This window comes from Triticum aestivum, chromosome 3B (genome assembly GCF_018294505.1).
Source record: "Triticum aestivum cultivar Chinese Spring chromosome 3B, IWGSC CS RefSeq v2.1, whole genome shotgun sequence".
NCBI classification, from domain to species: Eukaryota; Viridiplantae; Streptophyta; class Magnoliopsida; order Poales; family Poaceae; genus Triticum; species Triticum aestivum.
The window spans coordinates 82,242,781-82,262,322 of NC_057801.1; the positions used below are offsets into that span (position 1 = coordinate 82,242,781).

Below are 19,542 nucleotides of genomic sequence, written 5' to 3' on the forward strand. Positions count from 1 at the left end.
AATTTCAAAAAATTTCCTACGTACACGCAAGATCATGGTGATGGCATAGCAACGAGAGGGAAGAGTGTTGTCCACGTACCCTCGTAGACCGTAAGCGGAAGCGTTAGCACAACGCGGTTGATGTAGTCGTACGCTTCACGATCCGACCGATCCAAGCACCGAACGTATGGCACCTCCGAGTTCAGCACACGTTCAGCTCGATGACGATCCCCGGGCTCCGATCCAGCAAAGCTTCGGGGATGAGTTCCGTCAGCACGACGGCGTGGTGACGATGATGATGCTCTACCGGCGCAGGGCTTCGCCTAAACTCCGCGACGATATGACCGAGGTGGAATATGGTGGAGGGGGGCACCGCACACGGCTAAGGAACGATCCGTAGATCAACTTGTGTCGTCATGGGGTGCCCCCTGCCCCCATATATAAAGGAGCAAGGGGAGGGCCGGCCAAGGAGGAGGAGGCGCGCCCAAGGGGGGAGTCCTACTCCCACCGGGAGTAGGACTCCTCCTTTCCTAGTAGGAGTAGGAGAGAAGGAAGGGGAAGAGAGAAGGGAAGGAAGGAGGGGGTGCGGCCCCTCCCCCTAGTCCAATTCGGACTAGGCCTTGGGGGGGGGGGGGGGGGGGGGGCGTGGCCTGCCCTAGGCAGCCCCTCCCTCTTTCCCGTATGGCCCAATAAGGCCCAATACTTCTCCCCGGCGAATTCCCGTAACTCTCCGGTACTCCGAAAAATACCCGAATCACTCGGAACCTTTCCGAAGTCCGAATATAGTCGTCCAATATATCGATCTTTACGTCTCGACCATTTTGAGACTCCTCGTCATGTCCCCGGTCTCATCCGGGACTCCGAACTCCTTCAGTACATCAAAACTCATAAACTCATAATATAACTGTCATCGAAACCTTAAGCATGCGGACCCTACGGGTTCGAGAACTATGTAGACATGACCTAGAACTATTCTCGGTCAATAACCAATAGCGGAACCTGGATGCCCATATTGGTTCCTACATATTCTACGAAGATCTTTATCGGTCAAATCGCATAACAACATACGTTGTTTCCTTTGTCATCGGTATGTTACTTGCCCGAGATTTGATCGTCGGTATCCAATACCTAGTTCAATCTCGTTACCGGCAAGTCTCTTTACTCGTTACGTAATGCATCATCCCGTAACCAACTCATTGGTCACATTGCTTGCAAGGCTTATAGTGATGTGCATTACCGAGAGGGCCCAGAGATACCTCTCCAACAATCGGAGTGACAAAACCTAATCTCGAAATACGCCAACTCAACATGTACCTTCGGAGACACCTGTAGTACTCCTTTATAATCACCCAGTTACGTTGTGACGTTTGGTAGTACCCAAAGTGTTCCTCCGGTAAATGGGAGTTGCATATTTCTCATAGTTACAGGAACATGTATAAGTCATGAAGAAAGCAATAGCAATATACTAAACGATCAAGTGCTAGGCTAACAGAATGGGTCATGTTAATCACATCATTTTCCTAATGATGTGATCCCGTTAATCAAATGACAACTCTTTTGTCCATGGCTAGGAAACTTAACCATCTTTGATTCAACGAGCTAGTCAAGTAGAGGCATACTATTGACACTATGTTTGTCTATGTATTCACACATGTATTATGTTTCCGGTTAATACAATTCTAGCATGAATAATAAACATTTGTCATGATATAAGGAAATAAATAATAACTTTATTATTGCCTCTAGGGCATATTTCCTTCAGCAAGCACCCATAGAACACTTTCTATGCATACAAGCTTGATCTCGCAAAGGCGTATGATAAAGTGGACTGTACTTTCCTGGAAGGGGTACTAATTAAGTATGGTTTCAGTAAAAAATGGATAACTTGGGTAATGGTGTGCGTCAAATCTGTGCGGTATGCAGTGAAATTCAACGGCGAATTGTTGGACAAGTTTGAGCCATCGAGAGGCTTAAGACAAGGTGACCCGCTGAGTCCCTATTTATTTCTGTTTATGGCAGAAGGGCTGAACCGTTTCCTGCAAAAAAAGGCCACTAATGGAAATATCACGCCGATCAAGGTTGCATGAGGAAGCCCAGGTATCTCAAACTTGATGTTTGCTGACGATAGCTTACTATTTTTTAAAGCCTGACAAAATAAGCGAAGGAGGTAAAGCAAACAATTAACGTCTTCTAGGATGGTACATGACAGCTCTTAAGCACACACAAATGTTCGATGCTTTTTTCAGAGAAATGCCCACAGGCGACACAAGATGAAACTAAAAAGGTTCTTGAGGTGGAGACATCTACTTTTGAAAGCAAGTATTTAGGCCTACCAACACCAGATGGCAGAATGAAAGACGAGAAGTTTCAACCCATAATGGATAGGTTCATGAAGAGATGCAACAATGGATCAGGGAGACATATGTCCTATGCGGCGAAGGAAGTGTATGTAAAATCGATCGTCCAATCCTTACCAACCTTCACCATGGGCGTCTTCAAGATGTCCATTGGTTTTTGTGAGAAGTATGAAAAAACTAATAAGAGAATTCTGGTGGGGAGAGGATGAGGGGCACCGTAGAGTCCACTGGATGGCTTGGGAGCGGATGAAAAAACCAAAATGAGGTGGGGGAATTGGTTTTAGAGACATACACATGTTTAACCAAGCTTTGCTGGCTAGACAAGGATGGAGATTGATCCAAAAACCCGACAGCCTTTGCGCAAAAGTGCTCAAGTCCAAATACTACCCTAAGGGGGATCTACTGGACACGGTCTTTGCATCAGACGCATCACAGACTTGGAGAGGCATTGAATTTGGACTTGAACTCCTCAAGAAAGGCCTCATTTGGCGTGTTGGAAATGGGAAGAACATTCAGGTTTAGAGAGACCAATGGATACCAAGAAATGAAGGACTTAAAGTAGCGGATCTCATTGGCAGAACAAGGATCAGATGGGTAAATCAACTCATAAACCCCATATCTAGGAGCTAGAATCAGGATCTCATTCATCCTTTTGACGCCACTGAAATCCTCAAAATTAAAACTCCACAACGAGAGGTAGAAGACTGTGTGGCCTGGCATTACGAAAAAATGGGATCTTCACTATATTGAGTGCCTACAAACTTGCCATGATGGACAGAGGAACAGGCCCCCAAACATCTAGCTCATCGGCAAGTGTGGACAACCAGAGCATATGGGACGCCATTTGGAAAGCAAGAGTTCCGGAGATGATTAAAATTTTTGCATGGAGAGTAGCAACAAAAAGCCTGGCTACCAAAGCAAATAAGTGCAGACGCACTCTGGCCACAGACAGTGTATGTTTCATCTGCGACACAACAGAGGAGAGCGAATACCATGATGTGGTGTCATGTACTAAGAGCAAAGCACTCCGTCAAGAGATGCGAACACATTGGAAGCTACCAAAGGATAAAGCATTTTGGTATACTGGTCAGGATTGGCTACAAAGTCTTCTGAATGCTTGTGAAACAGACGAATGAAACAAAATCTTACTGCTACTATGGCGTGCTTAGTTCCTCCGAGATAATATAATTCATGGGAATGGAAAGGAATCTATATCGAGATCAGTAGCCTTCCGGATTAAGTGTGAACAAGAAGTGAAGGCTTCTCAAGACAAAACCAACACTGACGTCAGTATCTGTTGCCAGAACCTATTTGAAGAACAGATCCAACCAATGTCAGCAGCGATCTCAGATAAATGGGTTCCCCCGCCGCCAGGGTTGGTTAAACTTAATACAGACGCGGCATATGAGGTTTCGTCGGGTCGGAGCGCGGGAGGGGCCATTGCCAGGAATACTCAGGGACTGATATACCTGACGATGGGTCGCAACCTGGGACAATGCAAAACAGTAGAGGAAGCTGAAAGCCTTGCGCTACTGGATGGCCTCCGGAAGTTGGCCAAATACTTCAATGGCGCGCCTCCAGGTTGAGGTGGACTGTCAATCACTGGCAAGATCGCTGCCTTGGGAGCTACAAACAAATCTCGCCTATTCCCAACCATGGCAGATATCACCGCAGTACTGAACGGCTTCAGATCTTACAGTATTGGATGGGTCAAGAGAAACCAGAACAAGGCTGCCGACTGGCTGGCTGGCCAAGCTAGAAACATGGGCAACTTTCTCCAGCTGGGTTCAGCCCCTGAGTACCTCAAGGAGATCCTACTTAATGACTGTAACTAAGCTGGTTTGACCCAATTGGGTTATCCTCAAAAAAAAAGAAAGGCCATGCGGATGATAGGTGTTGTGCTGTCGTCAAATCTAGTGGGCGCGACAACTAAGAGAAGACCAGCATATAATCAGGGATGAAGGGTTTGGGCTATGAGACGTGGAATACCGGATGGATGTGGCTGTCGGCTGGGAGATCAAGCTTGTACGCCAGGGTGGCCATCTTCTTCGCCACGGTGCATGGCTCAAAAAATTTGCAAGCCAACTTCGGACATGGTCGGGTTGGCTACATGTATGGTTAAATTCTCCTCTTGAAAATTTATATATCCCTGTAAAGCTTATACGATGGAATAAATTCGCCTCAAAAAAAAATTACGCAGTTTGTCTTAAAAAAAGCTTCATATATTTTTATTTTTGACTTTTTATCTATAAAGATCGAACATAAATCATCATGGAATTGCTTACCACACATTATGTGGCATTTCCCGCCACAAGTGCCGAATAGGAGGTCCCGGCGGCGTGCGGGCCAGGCAGTGGCAGGCTGGACATCACTGTGGGCCGCACGCCCATGGTACGGTAGGGTCGGCCCATCTCCCTCGGGCCCGACCGGGAGGGCGAGAGGAAAAAAAGAGCGGGAGGAAGCGCTGCGCGCCGTCTGGCCATTTCCCATTTCCCGTTGTCTCATTTTTACTTTCCCATTTCCCGTCACCCATTTCCCTCGCCACGTGTCCGTTTTGAAAAGTGTTTCGTCCCCAATCTCCTCCCCCTCTCTCGGACCCGTCGCGCCGGCGGCGAGCGAGAGATCCCCGCCGAGATTCCGGGAGAGACCCCCGCCGCGATGCCGAGAAGGTGGCAGGTCTGGGGCCGGCCCGACGGCAGCCAAGTCTGGATCCCCGCCCCCGACCCCGACGCGCCGCCGCCGCCCGCCGCGGGGATAGCCGCCGCTTCATTCGAGGACGCGCCGGTCAAAGGTACGGCCCCATCGTTCTCCCATCTCGGCGTGGATTCCGTCGTAGGAATGGTGCTGGAAACTGACGTGGCTGTCCCCTCTCCTGCCTCCTCGTTTCTCCTATCCGAAACCCTAGGCGGGGGTGCTGCCGACGGATGCCGCGTCGAGTCCATGGCCGACCTCCTCGTCCAAGGTACCGTCTCCCCCCTTCACCTCATCTATTTGGTTCTGTCAGTGTGAGCACGCGTGTGCCCTTATGTGTGTATATCGTCTCGGCGTTTGGACGCAAATGCTTCTTTTATTTAACCGGTGATTGGCGGCTTCTTACTGATGGAATCCGCAGCGCGGAACAAGCTGCTCGAAGGTGATGGGATGGCCGGAGCAACCGGGGATGCAGGAAAAGGTGAGCTGTTCTGCACTGGATCGGGGAGACCAGTGTCTCTCAGCGAGAGGGCTATAAGGAGGGCCAGGGCGTTGGTCGGGGAGGATGTGGAGAGGGCTGGTATTAAGAGAAGTAAGAGCTTATGTGTCCAACTTTTGATTTGCTTTGGTCAAATTGTTCCATTTTCCGTTTCTGCATGTTTTGTGCTGGGCTGACCAGATTTTGCGTTTCAGAGCAATCATTTGGCGATTTACCTGATGTAGAGGGCGGATTGAGAGAAATGGACGCCCCATTTAGAGGTAGGACTTGCTTTCACCTTTTTCTCTGTACAGACAAGATTGAATGTTGCAACAATAGCATCAAAGTGCCTTGGTTTGATAGCTGTACGAACTTTATTTTCTTGAGGTTATGCATCACTATCAGTTTTCCATCTTATGAAATTTAGGTGGAGTGCAAAACACCACCATGCCCCCATTGTTCCAAACTGGATCAGGAAAAGCGGCCTTGCTGGGCAGGAACTCAATCCAAAAGGCAAGAGTTGTTTTAGAAGGTAGGAAGTTTAACACCTGCTTATTTTCTATATAAATGCTGAAAGTGCTCTGTTATCACTTTGTTCATGGTGACATTTATATGGCTCGGAGTAATTTAAGATTTGTTCATCCTGTGTACCGCTAGAAATTATGTCATAATTAATAATAATAGAATATTTATTAAACTAGCCAGATTTTCCGCAGCTGCCTGACTATTTGTTATACTTACAACTGAAGATATATTTAGATGTGCTTAGCTTGTTGAGCATTTCTTGCCTAGCTTGTTGGGCATTTCTACCCCATAATAATATACAGTGACTTAACATAGTTTTATTTACACTAATTAGGGTCCACCAAATTGATGGCTGCATTTTTTTTGTGAGAACTTCTGGTATATTTTCCAGTTTTTCTTAGCAATTTTTTTGAATCGAAAGGGTTTAGGCTTAGTAGAACTAAAACCGAGTACATGATGTGCGGTTTCAGTACTACTAGCTGTGAGGAGGAGGAGGTTAGCCTTGATGGCCAGGTGGTACCTCGGAAGGACACCTTTCGGTATTTGGGGTCAATGTTGCAGGAGGATGGGGGTATTGATGAAGATGTGAACCATCGAATCAAAGCCGGATGGATGAAGTGGCGCCAAGCTTCTGGCATTCTCTGTGACAAGAGAGTGCCACAAAAGTTAAAAGGCAAGTTCTACAGGACGGCGGTTCGACCCGCAATGTTGTATGGCGCGGAGTGTTGGCCGACTAAAAGGCGACATGGGTCATTCTGTTCTTGCCGCTAACCCTGAACCCGACTAAGTCCTCCTAGGGTTCCCCCCGCTCCTCCCCCCGCTCCGCCGCCGCCGCCGGCCCCCTCCCCCCACCCTCCCGCACCTCCGGCCGCTTGCGCCGCGCCGCCCCCGCCTCCCTACTCCCTCCCGGCCCGCCCCCCGCGTCGCCTCCCCGAGCGAGGCGACCGGGGGCCCATCTCCCCGCCCTCCAGCGCCTCCCCCTCCCGTTCCCCTCCTCCCGCCGCCGCCGGCCTGCGCCACCGGGCCCTGCCCGCGTGGTGTTGGCGGCGGCGGCGGCCGTCCCTTCCCCGCGCGCGGTGCCACGGCTCGGGTGGTGGCGTCCCGCGGCGGTGCTCCTCGGTCAACGGTGATTCCGGCAGCGGCGGCTGCTCCAGGCGGCGCAGCTCCGGGTGGCCTAGAGGCGGCGGCGCAGCCCCTTGGCGGCGCGCTGGCGCGGTGGATGGTGGCGGCGCCCGCCCGGCCCAGATCTGGGCCCTTTTGGGCCCCATCTGGGTCTGGGCGGGCCTGACTCGGTCTCGCCTGCGGCGGCTCCGGCCGGGGCGGTGGTGGTGCGGCTCGTGCGGGGGGTGGTGGAGACGGCGGCACGTCTACTGCAGCTCGGCGACGGGTGCTTCACGAGCCCCTTTTGGGCTTGGCCGGGCCTCGAGGGCCTGGTACGCTCCCCTTGCCGCGTCCGGTCGGTGACCGCCGATGGCGGTGGAGGTTGTGTCCTCCGGCGTGGCTGCTCTCGCTGCCGCTCCTCGTTCCCGGCTGCTCCCTCTCGTCCTTGTCGGTCTCGCTTCGATGACCACGGTGAAGCGGCGGTGATGATGGCAAGTCCGTGGTGGCGCACGTTCGTGGGTGGCTTGTCTGGTGGTGCGCGTCGGACCGTTCGGGGTTGTGGGTGTTTGGCGGATGGGAGAAATCCGGGCCGGCTTGCCGGCTCTGACGCGGTGACGCCCGTGGGCGCCATCGTTCCTTCCTGAAGGGCGTCGGGTCTTCCCCTTCCCCACGCCTCTCCGCGTACCGGGGGAAACCCTAGGACCTGTCCGGGCAGCAGCGTCGTCATCGTCGTCGTGTTCCTTCCTGAAGGTGCTGCTTGGTATGCGGAGGTTCGAGGTGCCTGGAGCGAGGTGGTACATCTCCGGTGGGCGCAACGGTTTTGGGTTGGTTATCATCGTTTTCGTCGATCCGACGCTGCGGACATTATTTTCTCTCTTCTTTCTCTTTTGTTTCTTTTGGGCATGCTTGTGCTGTTTGCCCCAGCATTGGACTCTTTGTTGTATCGGGCGGTTGCTATATCAATATAGCGGGGCGAAAGCCTTTTTCGTTAAAGGCGACATGTTCAACAGTTAGGTGTGGCGGAGATGCGTATGTTGAGATGGATGTGTGGCCACACGAGGAAGGATCGAGTCCGGAATGATGATATACGAGATAGAGTTGGGGTAGCACCAATTGAGGAGAAGCTTGTCCAACATCGTTTGAGATGATTTGGGCATATTCAGCGCAGGCCTCCAGAAGCTCCAGTGCATAGCGGACGGCTAAAGCGTGTGGAGAATGTCAAGAGAGGGCGGGGTTGACCGATTTTGACATGGGAGGAGTCCGTTAAGAGAGACCTGAAGGATTGGAGTATCGACAAAGAGCTAGCTATGGACAGGGGTGCGTGGAAGCTTGCTATCCATGTGCCAGAGCCATGAGTTGGTTGCGAGATCTTATGGGTTTCACCTCTAGCCTACCCCAACTTGCTTGGGACTAAAGGCTTTGTTGTTGTTGTTGTTGTTGTTGTCACTTTTGTTGCACAATACTTCCTCCTTTCCCAAATATTTGTCTTTCTAGACATTTCAAATGGACTACAACATACGGATGTATGTAGACATATTTTAGAGTGTAGATTCACTCATTTTGCTCCGTATGTAGTCACATGTTGAAATCTCTAGAAATACAAATATTTAGGAACGGAGGCAGTAGTTATTTATAGTGCTGCTGTTGCCATACAACCAATGTTCTGTACTGGACTTGGTAGGCCGGTTCCTGTGAACCGGACCTTTATTGATAAGGCAAGAGCTGTTTTGGAGGGATTAACAGCTGCAGAACAAGGTCATTATGATGAGAGTATAATAAAAGTTTTGGATAGTTTCTTAAAGAAATAAATTCCAAGCATGCCTTAAATTTTTGAATAACTGACCCCTCTGTCAGCAGGTGTGGACGGCATGGAACAGTTTCCGTTGTTCCAAACTGGTTCAGGAAGAGTTGTATCAGTCAGTTCAGCATCTGTTCAGAAAGCTAAGTCTGTGTTGAAGGATAATAATACAAGCGAGGGTGAGCTTTGCTTATTCTGCTATTTGCATTCAGAGCTAATGATCTTGCCTGGTTATTGTGAAACGCATGGCTTTTTTTGGTGTACTGAACTATGATGGCATTCCTCTCCTATTAGAAAATATGGAGAGTTTTGGTAGGCCTAACCAGCCTATGATGTTCCAAACTGGTTCAGGAAGACCAGTCACGATCAGTGAAAGATCCATTGAGAGATCTAGAGCTGCGGTGAATAAGGGAGATGCGGAAAAGAGTGGTAAGATTGGAGTACCTGGGTCTTTTGAAAAAAAGCTTGGACTATCTGTCCTTTGATTTATCCAAACAGCTACACACTTTATTTCTAAGTGGTACTTTTCTGTGTAGGACATTGGGATACTGGTTGCCAGTTCCCAATGTTCCAAACAGGATTAGGGAAGCCTGTTGCTGTGAGCTGGAGCGCAGTTCAGAAGGCAAGGGCAGTATTGGAGGAAGAAAAAATTAAAACAACTGGTACATAGACATATGGCCTTGTTATTTATCTGTGTAATGTTAATGCAGAAGATCAGCATTTTTTCCTTGTATTCTTTGAGATTCAGGACATGGAGATAGCAGTGTTTATGCCACAACTCTTCAAAGTGAAACGCCAAGGTCTGTTTTGATGAGTAGCAGTTTGATCATGACTGATAGAAGTGTTACACCAAATGGAGATAGTGCAATGCAAGGTACTTGACTTTCTCAAGCTGACTGTGTCTGTGTTACCGACACATCTGGGGTGTTCCTCATATTTCAAATAATCTTTTTCAGTCACTCGAATGGAGAAAAATCATGAGGGTGGCAACCACTTGCCGTTGTTTCAAACTGGGTTAGGGAGGTCAATTGCTATAAGTAAGAGCTCAGTTAAGAGGGCAACTGCAGTTCTAGAGCCAAGGAATATTGCAAAGGAATTGGAAGGTAAATTGCTCTCTAAACACACAAAATGGTTTTGTAGCAAGTGTGGTCTCTTGTCACTAAATTTGTGATAAATATGCATTTATATTTACTGACAATCAAATTTTCTGTCTGTTAGATGAAGCTCATTTAGATGGTGGCCATGACACTTCCATGTTCAAAACTGGATTAGGAAGGTCTATCTTGGCAAGTGATGGCTGTAGAAATGAATTGTGTATCTTAGAGGCTGAAGAAGCAGTCAAAAGTGGTACTTTCATGTTCTGAATTAAGAGTTCGTGCACACGGGTCTAAATAGTAGGTAGAAATAAACTTTTAATGTCTGCACTCAGTTAACAATTGCTTTGTATGTGCAAACCAGTAAACAATTGCAATGGAGAAGCCTTTGTTGAAGAGGCAGCGTTCCAAGCTGGAATACAAAAGTTTGTACCCCAAAATAGAAGTTCAAGTCATAAGGCCAGTATGCTTTTGGAGCAACGAAACTTCATGGAGAAAGGTAGTTTTTGGAATTATTGGGTTATATAGTGGGGGCATTTACAGAGTTCGTTACATTTGGATCTTAAAAGCAACTCGTGACTCCTTTTTCCATTCCTTTGACATATGCAATATTGTTTTGAAAGGATACGAAGACTGTGGAAGTCAACTGCCAATGTTTCAAACCGGATCTGGAAAGTCAGTCTTGATTAGTGAAACCTCAGTGCAGAAAGCAAAGGTTGTTCTGGAGGAAGAAGTCAAAATAAACAGAGGTATAACAGCTAATCAATTTTTTCTGAGACTTTCATTGATGCAGCCACTGCTACGTTATTTCAATAGAAGATGGTATAGAAGTTCAGCATGCATGTCTAGTTGAAGTGTCTATTCTCAAACTAGTCCTTTAGTTCATTTGTACAATACCGCTCAGCCCATAGGTTAGCTAACCATCACGCATTCTGTTAAACTTTCGATGCAGCTGGTCATTGCTAGACTGGTGTGCTAATCCCAAGGTTCTGTAATGCTTTTTAGTAAAAATTAGACCAACTTAACAGAAGTAAAGCCTAGCACTGAACGACCAATGTGTAACCTGATTATGTTGCAGCTTTCATTTAGAATGATACACTTATTGCCTTCGACTTTTGAGGCAGCTGTTTAGCCTATTCTGTCTAGAATGTATCGTTCTTAAATCATAATAAGCAAATGTATGTTTTCAATAGTACCAAATGTCAAGAATACAATGTATGATCACGGTGAGCTGTCCAATGATCAAGTCAGGCATTGGAGTGGCATGTTGATGTGGTAACATGCACTTCTTTATTATTGGAACTAATTGATAGACAATTGAGAGAGACAATCGAAGAGACAACAAATGATTCAACTGTATCCTTTATTGATCATGTTTACAGTATATATATGACATGGGGAGACGCCTTCAGGCGTCGGTTTGGAGAGGCGCCGATTCGGGAGAGAACCATCATGAGGCAGTTACTACCTTGCGTAGGTTGCGGGATGCAACGGTGTGGCAGTTTGGATAAGGGGAGATTCCCTTAATTAATCATGTGATGATTAATCACAACACTCCCCCTAATCTACGCTTGTCCAAATAGCATTATATATTGTAAAGAGTCTCCTCTAAAAACCCTGTGGGAAAAATGTGAGGAGTATAGTGTTTGATATGTTGCCAAAACTCCTGCAAACCCAGTGGGAAAATAAGGAGAAAATAATGCAACATATAATAGTTATTGTCTCGGTTAACCAATATGATAGAACCATAGAGTTTGGAGAACAATAATATGTCGTGTATACTTTCCTAAAAACCCCAGTGGGGAAAACGGAAAGTATGCCATATAATCTTGTGTTGATATTACCTCATTAAAAACCTTTATGAGAACCTGTATAGTAAACTCATAAAGGGAAAAGAGTATAATATGATGCATTGAATAGGAACAATTCAGGAAGATACTCCCCCTGATTCTTGCAAAATTAGAAGCCGTCACATACCAATTCCATGAACATATTTGTGGAATGTAAAAGTTGGTAGAGACTTGGTGAACAAATCAGTTGCATGATTTGACTTGCAAGATGTGCAATATAAAGATATTGCTTATTAGTAACCTATTTGCATCCGGGCAACACAAGCAACATTATCGTTGAGATAATGGTTGGTGGATGTAGCCATGAGGTCTGTTTCGAAGACTCTTCATGAAAGGGCTACCACACCTAGTAGGAACACTAAGCTTGTCTACGATCTGACATAGTGGGGATCTGATCGATGTATCCAATGATATCGGTGTTCACATTTCTGTGAAACTGAAAAACCAGGACAAGATGTTTGATGCCTTGGAGATATCGAAAGATATTCTTGAGTACCAACCAATTGTGTTTGGTGGATCCAATGGCATTATGGAACATTGAGTCCCAATATCTCATTTCCATCATCTCTTGGTCTAAATAGATCTTTCTCTACGTCTAGAGAATGAACTACCATGAGAGTTATGGATGGATAAGATTTGTCCACAATGAATTTCTCCAATATATTTTGGATATAGACAACATAGTAAACCATAATGTATGAATGAAGGTGCTCAAGTTGTAGTAACGAGCAGTATTTTGGTTTACCCAAATCCTTCATTTTAAACTCCGTCATTTAGATGATTACACGTGTCATCATTGCAGACACACAAATATGGATAATCATCATTGTAGGAGTAATCCTTGTGCATAAGGAACCCACTACGTCGGTTGTACCATATGTACCACAACAATAAGTCGTATGGTGACTTACTGATTCTACACAATGTATGTTGCATTTTGTATTTCGATTCAGAATTGAGATTCCATTGGGAATCATCATATATGTCTGAATCTAGTGATCCACATGGATATGCGATCACTACATCTATCAACTGCAGAGATAGATGATTTTGTACTGCCAATTATATAAGTTACCGGAATGAGATTCCACCTCTGGAGAATAGTTAGGTATCTGTGTAAACCCTTGTGCTACAATACTTGCTTTTTGTTTCACCACCTCGTTGTTCTCAATTCTGTTTCCAGAAGAAAACTGTTGTAGGTATTGCTTATGGATACCTTCCCATTATTGAGCAAGATCATTTCTACCTAGATTATACCCTTTGCTTGAGTTCAGTCCGAGTGTTGTTCACACTTTGCCATGGCCATGGTCTTTGGATCTGAATCAATTGAAAGGTTTTTTCAATCTAGTTGAGAAATGTATGTTGACAATTATAGACTTCCGATTATATGATTCTCCAGAATCTATATATCAATATATAGTTGATGGAAATATCGTTACCCATGGTGACTGCTCGCGGTTTCCCAATGCGATTGAGTCGGGTATTCCGATGTCCCGGTCATTGTGTGCACTATGACCTGGGTTGGTGGAGGTTTCCCGTCCACTGGGTGTATACTACCCATTAGGTGTCCCGGTGAAGTTGACTTGCATTTACTGATTCACAGGCCTTGATATCCTTGCTTGCGAGAAGCTGAATCCTGATGTACTATTGCCATACTTCTCCCCCTGTTGCTTTGAACGGGGAGTGGAGTGGATTTTGTTGGTACCTCCACTCTTTCAGGCATACTTTTGCAAGATTGTAGGATTGTGTGACACCTTTATAGTCAGTAAATGAATCTGGCAGGTTATTTGCAATATGTTGCAAATCTACTGAACACATGGTTCAGCTCTTTGATTACGTGGATATGAGGCAGAAATGTGTTGAACATTCCACTAATTTCCTGGCATTCTTTATGGTACTTGAATTCTCCCCCTAATGCCTGGAAATATTCCTCATTGAATCAACATACTGGCCTTGAATAACTCCCCATGTGAGGGGCTTGAGGTATTGACGGTAATACAGTTATTCCTCACATAGATCCCAACTATATGTTGAGGGGCCAATGATGTATGTCGGGGTGATGATATCGGTGTGTAACCGAATTACCACAGATAGGAAATACTTGGTAGATTTCCACGTATCAAAGATAGAGGGGAATAAAATTATGCAGTTTCGTCATGAGCGTGTAAAACTCCATGACTCCAACGTAAAGTTGGTAAGTTGCAATTTCAAAGTAAAGATCATGCAATGAGCCCAATTCTTTGGATGGGATTCTACCAAACCATTTTGAGTCTAGACATTAGAACAAATTGCTAAACTTCAATCCTAGGGCCATAGAAAAAGGCACTCAAGGAGAATTCTGCAAATGCTATCCATTCGATTTGCTTGAAATCGATGTCAGGATAATGAGTCAATGGTTTCGTGTGAATAAAGCACACTTGAGACCATCATGTAGATGTGTCTTATAGAACCATGGAACACCTGAATAGTCTAGTCAATGGATGGGAAGAGTCACTTACCTCAACTTGATGCATTCAAGGAGTCTGAGTGGTTCAACGTAAACTTTAAGGTGCGCGAGCCTTAAAATTAGCTTCCCTGTGTCACATGTAGTGCACACAAAATCCAAATATTGTTAGTATTTAGCATCATAACAATCATAAACTATTAGAATTGTTGATAGTTTCAGTTTCAACCCAATGTCTCGATGACCAAGGCGAGTATGCCAAGTTTGCGATGTATAAGACATTTTGGAAAACTATCACGGGCGCAACATGTGCTACGGGTTTTGTAGTATGTATAGTACAATCCAGATGATAGATAGAGAATATGTTTTCCATATCCGTTGCATATGGTAAAGAGAATGCATTCCTCTTTGTTGTCATCATAAGTTTCGCTATGGAAACTATTTGAACGGATACCTCTATAGTTTAGTAGGGCACGAGTTAAACCTGGGAAGCAATAAAGCATCCCGAAATTACTCAAGTACCCACAGGGATAGTAAATATGACTCGAGTTGAGTCAACAAATACCTCATCGCATCCAGCGATTTTAAAATATCTCCTTTCTCTCAATGAGAGCGTAAACATTAGACTTCCCTGAGTATAGAGTTTGTGGTGCATATGCCCACACGGCACATATCAATTTTCATTGGATTGACTCCCGTAGAAATCTATATATAGACATGAAGATTCTCAAGAAAATTAATGTGGGATATATAGAATACATACAAATGAATTTGTATCAAAGTGCTGATACAATATATTGTGATATACAATATATAATGACAATAATAATCATGTTCTTATTAGAACATCATAAATGGACATAAATAAATAGATCACTAAGGAGACTAAGGGACTAAATGTATAGTCTCCAAACATGTCTGTTGATGCATATTCAACCATCATGCTCTCCATGCTCATAGGGTCTCGTGACAGCTTGATGGTGTCAGGTTGAGGGTTTGAAGTGAGTTTCAAACCATTACCCTTGAGGCCCTTTGCGTCCCGGTGGCGTGGCTTGGGTTGCACGCGCTATTCCATGGGATACAAGACTGATCTTGATGTCCATGACCCGCTTAAGTAAGTTGTGCCCATTGAGGGCAAGTGCCTCAAATTGTTAGCCATCGATTACTTATAGGGACAAGTCAGAGATAATTAATTTACAAGAAGTAAATTAAAAACCATCATGGTTTTGTAATAAGAATGCAAAAAATTGACTCAGGTGTATAACTTGAAAATGCTCAACCTCAGTTGTGGGAACATAACACATTGAAGATCATACAGATCTCACAGTAATAGAGATATTCTGCACATGAGCAGTAGATTCAACTCATTACCTTGTGTTTTCCTAATATAATGAGGGAGATGTTATTGTCAAAAATTTACAAGTTTGTTGTGCTGGAGAAATCAACCTCGACCGCTGTGACATGTTCATGAAGAATGTCAATGTGGTAAACACATAGAACATATCATTCCCGGTGAAAACCTGGTAATTTATTTATATTACAGATTGTGTAATATAAATACATCTTAATGTTGCAAAATTAATAGATTTCAAGAAGGTGGCTCGAAATCATTAGTGTGAATCTCAAATTGCTAAGGATAACACCTTGAATTTTGCATATGTATTTGCAAGAAATTGAAAATCTCAATTGCAAATAGACGTATTAATCTCGACATGTAGCGAACATGGAGATACATACATTCCGGAATACATCGTACTCAACGGAAATACACTACTATTGTAATGAATAGTAATGATGTTGTAAATTTGATGTTCAAGTGAGAACTTGAATTGTGTAGATCTCGAATTAAAATAAGATCTTGTATCAAATTGCAAGATAATTTAGCAAAGTGAATTAATATTTTGCAAGAGAAAATTAATTTCAATCGCAATGAGATTGTTTTGCGAGAAAAATTTCTCAATCGCAAATCAACATTGTTGTGCGAAAACAATGTCGTTGTATCGGTAAAGAACATGACAGGCATTAACAACCATGTATCTCTGGAAATTTTAAAATTCAATAGAAGATGATTGAAATGCAGATCTGGCCTAAACATGACAAATGCTAATAAATAGCAATAGTTGTTGGAGCACTAATATGTAAAAGAAGCTAAAAATACAAGCAATTAAGCAAATAATGCAAATTAGCATGAGCACCTGGTGGCTCAACCGCATGCAAATAGGACACGTAGGGCAGCCCAGCCAGGTGCAGCCCGGTCAACCGGCCGAATGGATAAGGAAGAGCAGACAGGGATATCCACATGAGGAGTAGATTCGGTCCCTAATCCACATGACCAAGACCGGAGGGACTCCAGCCGCGCTCTTCCTTGGAGGCACCTACGGCCGGTCGCCCGCATCACGGGCGACGGGAGGAATTCCAGCCGGCTATTCCTCGTCAGAGGAGTCGCCGGGGAGGCGGATGCCAGGCACGGCCCGAGCGCTGCAGGGCCCCAAGTTCTCTTGCGGGCAGTGTGGCTAGTCGACGGCGGGCTGCGGCTGCTCGACGCTGTGAAGGCGGAGGCCACGAGGCGCCGACAAGTGCCTGTGTGCGGCGAGGGCGCCGCCGCGGCGCGGGCCTGCCGAGGCCTGGCACAGGGCGGGCGTGCGCGAGGGCGGCCACGGCCTGGCGCGGCGCGGCTGCATCAACATCGACGACTGCTCATGACGCGCATGCCGAGGGCGACCCTGTAGAGGGCCGGCGCCGCCGATCTGCGCGGATGCGCGTTTCCGTCGCGGGAGGCGAAGCCGGTGGTTCCGTTCGCCCAGTCTAGCGCGGGGTCGAGGCCAGACGCTGATGGCAAGATGGCGATGAGCGCCACCACCAGTCCAGCGAAGATGGTAATGAAGTGAGGCATCGTACCTTTTGTTGATTCACGTTCTATAAAGAGAAATTTGGATCAACGTATGCCAATGCCCTTGTTCTTCATTCTCTCGTTCACTTCCTGTTGCGGCCGGAGACGACGGCACGAGGGCTGCATCGCGCGCTTCAGTCATCGAGGACGCCAACTCCGGTTGCTTTCTCTCGGCCAAATCGCTCTTGGCTAGGAGCGTGCTGATAACGTATTGGAACTAATCGATAGACAATCGAGAGAGACAATCGAAGAGACAACAAATGATTCAACTGTCTCCTTCATTGATCATGTTTACAGTATATATATATGACATGGGGAGACGCCTTCAGGCGTCGGTTTGGAGAGGCGCCGATTCGGGAGAGAACCGTCATGAGGCAGTTACTACCTTGCGTAGGTTGCGGGATGCAACGGTGTGGCAGTTTGGATAAGGGGAGATTCCCTTAATTAATCATGTGATGATTAATCACAACATTTATTGCATAATATTAGTGCATTTTAATTTGTACACATTTGCCATTTAAAGAGATCTGATCGTGAGTTATTCTTTGCCAGATAATCATAATCTCCTTAACTTGGACAAAAATATTCCTGTCTTTGCTTCACCTCTCAAGACAAGCTGTGCAAAAACAGTTAATATATCTTCAGCTGGTGTATCTCGAGCTGCTACTTTGTTGGGCTTGGAGGAGAATACCCTTTCAACACAATTTTTTGGACATGTGGGCGATAAGCTAGGCACTAAAATAAATTTTGAGCGGAAAAATCCAGAACAGAGGCTTGATCTTGCATCTTGTTCAACAGAAAACCAAGTGCATAAGGAACCACACCGGCCATTTGAACTTTCTAATAACACAGTTTCTGATTCTGGTGAGCATTCTATCAGATTCAGTACCGCGGGAGGCAGATCAGTGGCTATTTCTAGTGATGCACTTCAACGCGCGAGAAGCCTTCTCGGCGAATCTGATCTTGTGGTTTCAACAAATAATTTAGTAGGCCGCCCTTTGGCATCTGCATGTAATGTTGAGATGCCAAATTCAACCGTTGCCCCAAAAGGTGGACCTGATTTATCAAAAATAAGTAGGGTCAATGGGAAAACCGAAGTTGCAACATTTTCCCACCAGACAATGTCTGGTAGGAAGCACACCGGATCCTCTAAAAATGCTGCACCTGCTATCCCGGCGACTAACAAACCACCCAATATGTTTCATGTTGGGAGTCGTTCAATCAGTGAAATTCCAAAGGTCCCGAAGCCCTCTTCCATGTGTTTATCTGAAACTGACAGTGCAAATGACACTAAAAATAAGGCCCAGCGACTCCATATGCCAGCTGGAGCGTTGGTTGACATTAGTAACATCATGGGTACACATTCTGGAAATATTGACCATGCTGTTAATGAGAAGAGAAGAAGTGGGGGAAGCAACTCTGCATCTTCGTTTAAACGCCCCCGCTCATCCAGGTCCTTTGATTTGCATCCCTGTTAGCAGACTGTATACTCCTTGATGCCATGCTTCTGCTATGCCCTCGCTGGCAATGGTAGGTTCATTGTGCCTATACTGCAGGTGTTATTTTTCATGTTGGTAATGTATTAATGAATCTCCTAATCTGTATCCTTGTTGCAGTGAGTTTGACATTAAATGCTGCCGACGTTTTTTTACGCAGCAGCCAGAAAAGGCAGTGGCTCTTTTTGGACAGACAGATCTAAATTTATCTCGGCATCACAGCCCAGAGCAAGATGATTGTCTTCCAGCAGTAAGCTTTTCTTGCCCAACTGCCGTCGATGACTGCTTTTTAACGTTACGCCCTTTCTGGAAATAGATAAGATTATCTCTCTTAAGGAAGCTCACCATGGAATAATGGGCGCTGCTGCTTTTGGAAGCAATGCAAGAAAATGTTTGTTGGAAGTCCTGCAGAGTTTACTATCCTCACTGGATGCTCACTGGTAGTTGTTGAAATGTGTATAGTAGGGTGTATGTATAGCGTGCGCGTGATTTCGGATCCTGATCCGGTTAAGTTAGGCTTGATCTCCTCTGTACAGGTTTGTAGTAAACGTCGAGATCAAAGCCCATAACGACTGGTTCCTAACCTCTGTAATCTCCTGGCCTGAACCTTTTTATAACGTGCATGCGTCCTTGTTGATAGCATACACTTCCACCTAGCTTTACATGGTAACCAGAGTCCTCTCTCTTCAACCTTCTGCTTTCAGCTAGGCGCATGCCTCCTTCGCTAGCATGTTTGACATTGCTTATCCCCTTCTATAGAAGAAATATTTAGTTCATAAATGTGAATTGCTTTTGCATTTGATTTGTTGAAACTTTTGATTAGAATTGAATTGTTCATAG

The 19,542-nt window shown here is 45.6% G+C and overlaps 1 protein-coding gene across 4 annotated transcripts; it reads left to right on the plus strand.

Moving 5' to 3' along the window:
* Window positions 1-4,843: 4,843 nt before the first annotated feature.
* On the plus strand, window positions 4,844-19,392 carry LOC123068755 (uncharacterized). Of its 4 annotated transcripts, none has more exons than XM_044491400.1 (16): window positions 4,844-5,127; window positions 5,242-5,298; window positions 5,449-5,619; window positions 5,721-5,786; window positions 5,933-6,037; window positions 8,989-9,108; window positions 9,224-9,358; window positions 9,466-9,591; window positions 9,678-9,803; window positions 9,886-10,032; window positions 10,148-10,276; window positions 10,388-10,522; window positions 10,647-10,772; window positions 17,759-18,736; window positions 18,823-18,952; window positions 19,019-19,392. In XM_044491400.1, the coding sequence occupies exons 1-14, from the start codon at window positions 4,995-4,997 to the stop codon at window positions 18,682-18,684; spliced, it is 2,502 nt and encodes an 833-aa protein (XP_044347335.1). In that variant the 5' UTR covers window positions 4,844-4,994; the 3' UTR covers window positions 18,685-18,736; window positions 18,823-18,952; window positions 19,019-19,392. The 4 variants fall into 4 exon arrangements, with proteins under 4 accessions (XP_044347335.1, XP_044347337.1, XP_044347333.1 ...); XM_044491402.1 differs by having other exon boundaries at window positions 18,863-18,952; XM_044491398.1 differs by having other exon boundaries at window positions 18,823-19,392.
* The last annotated feature ends 150 nt before the right edge of the window (window positions 19,393-19,542 follow it).

Bases quoted from the DNA above. Each gene is read 5' to 3' on its own strand.
- LOC123068755 (XM_044491398.1), top strand. From the start codon at position 4,995: ATGCCGAGAAGGTGGCAGGTCTGGGGCCGGCCCGACGGCAGCCAAGTC. The intron at 5,299-5,448 runs GTACCGTCTCCC...TGGAATCCGCAG, and splicing joins GGCCGACCTCCTCGTCCAAG to CGCGGAACAAGCTGCTCGAA. The intron at 9,804-9,885 runs GTACTTGACTTT...AATCTTTTTCAG, and splicing joins TGGAGATAGTGCAATGCAAG to TCACTCGAATGGAGAAAAAT.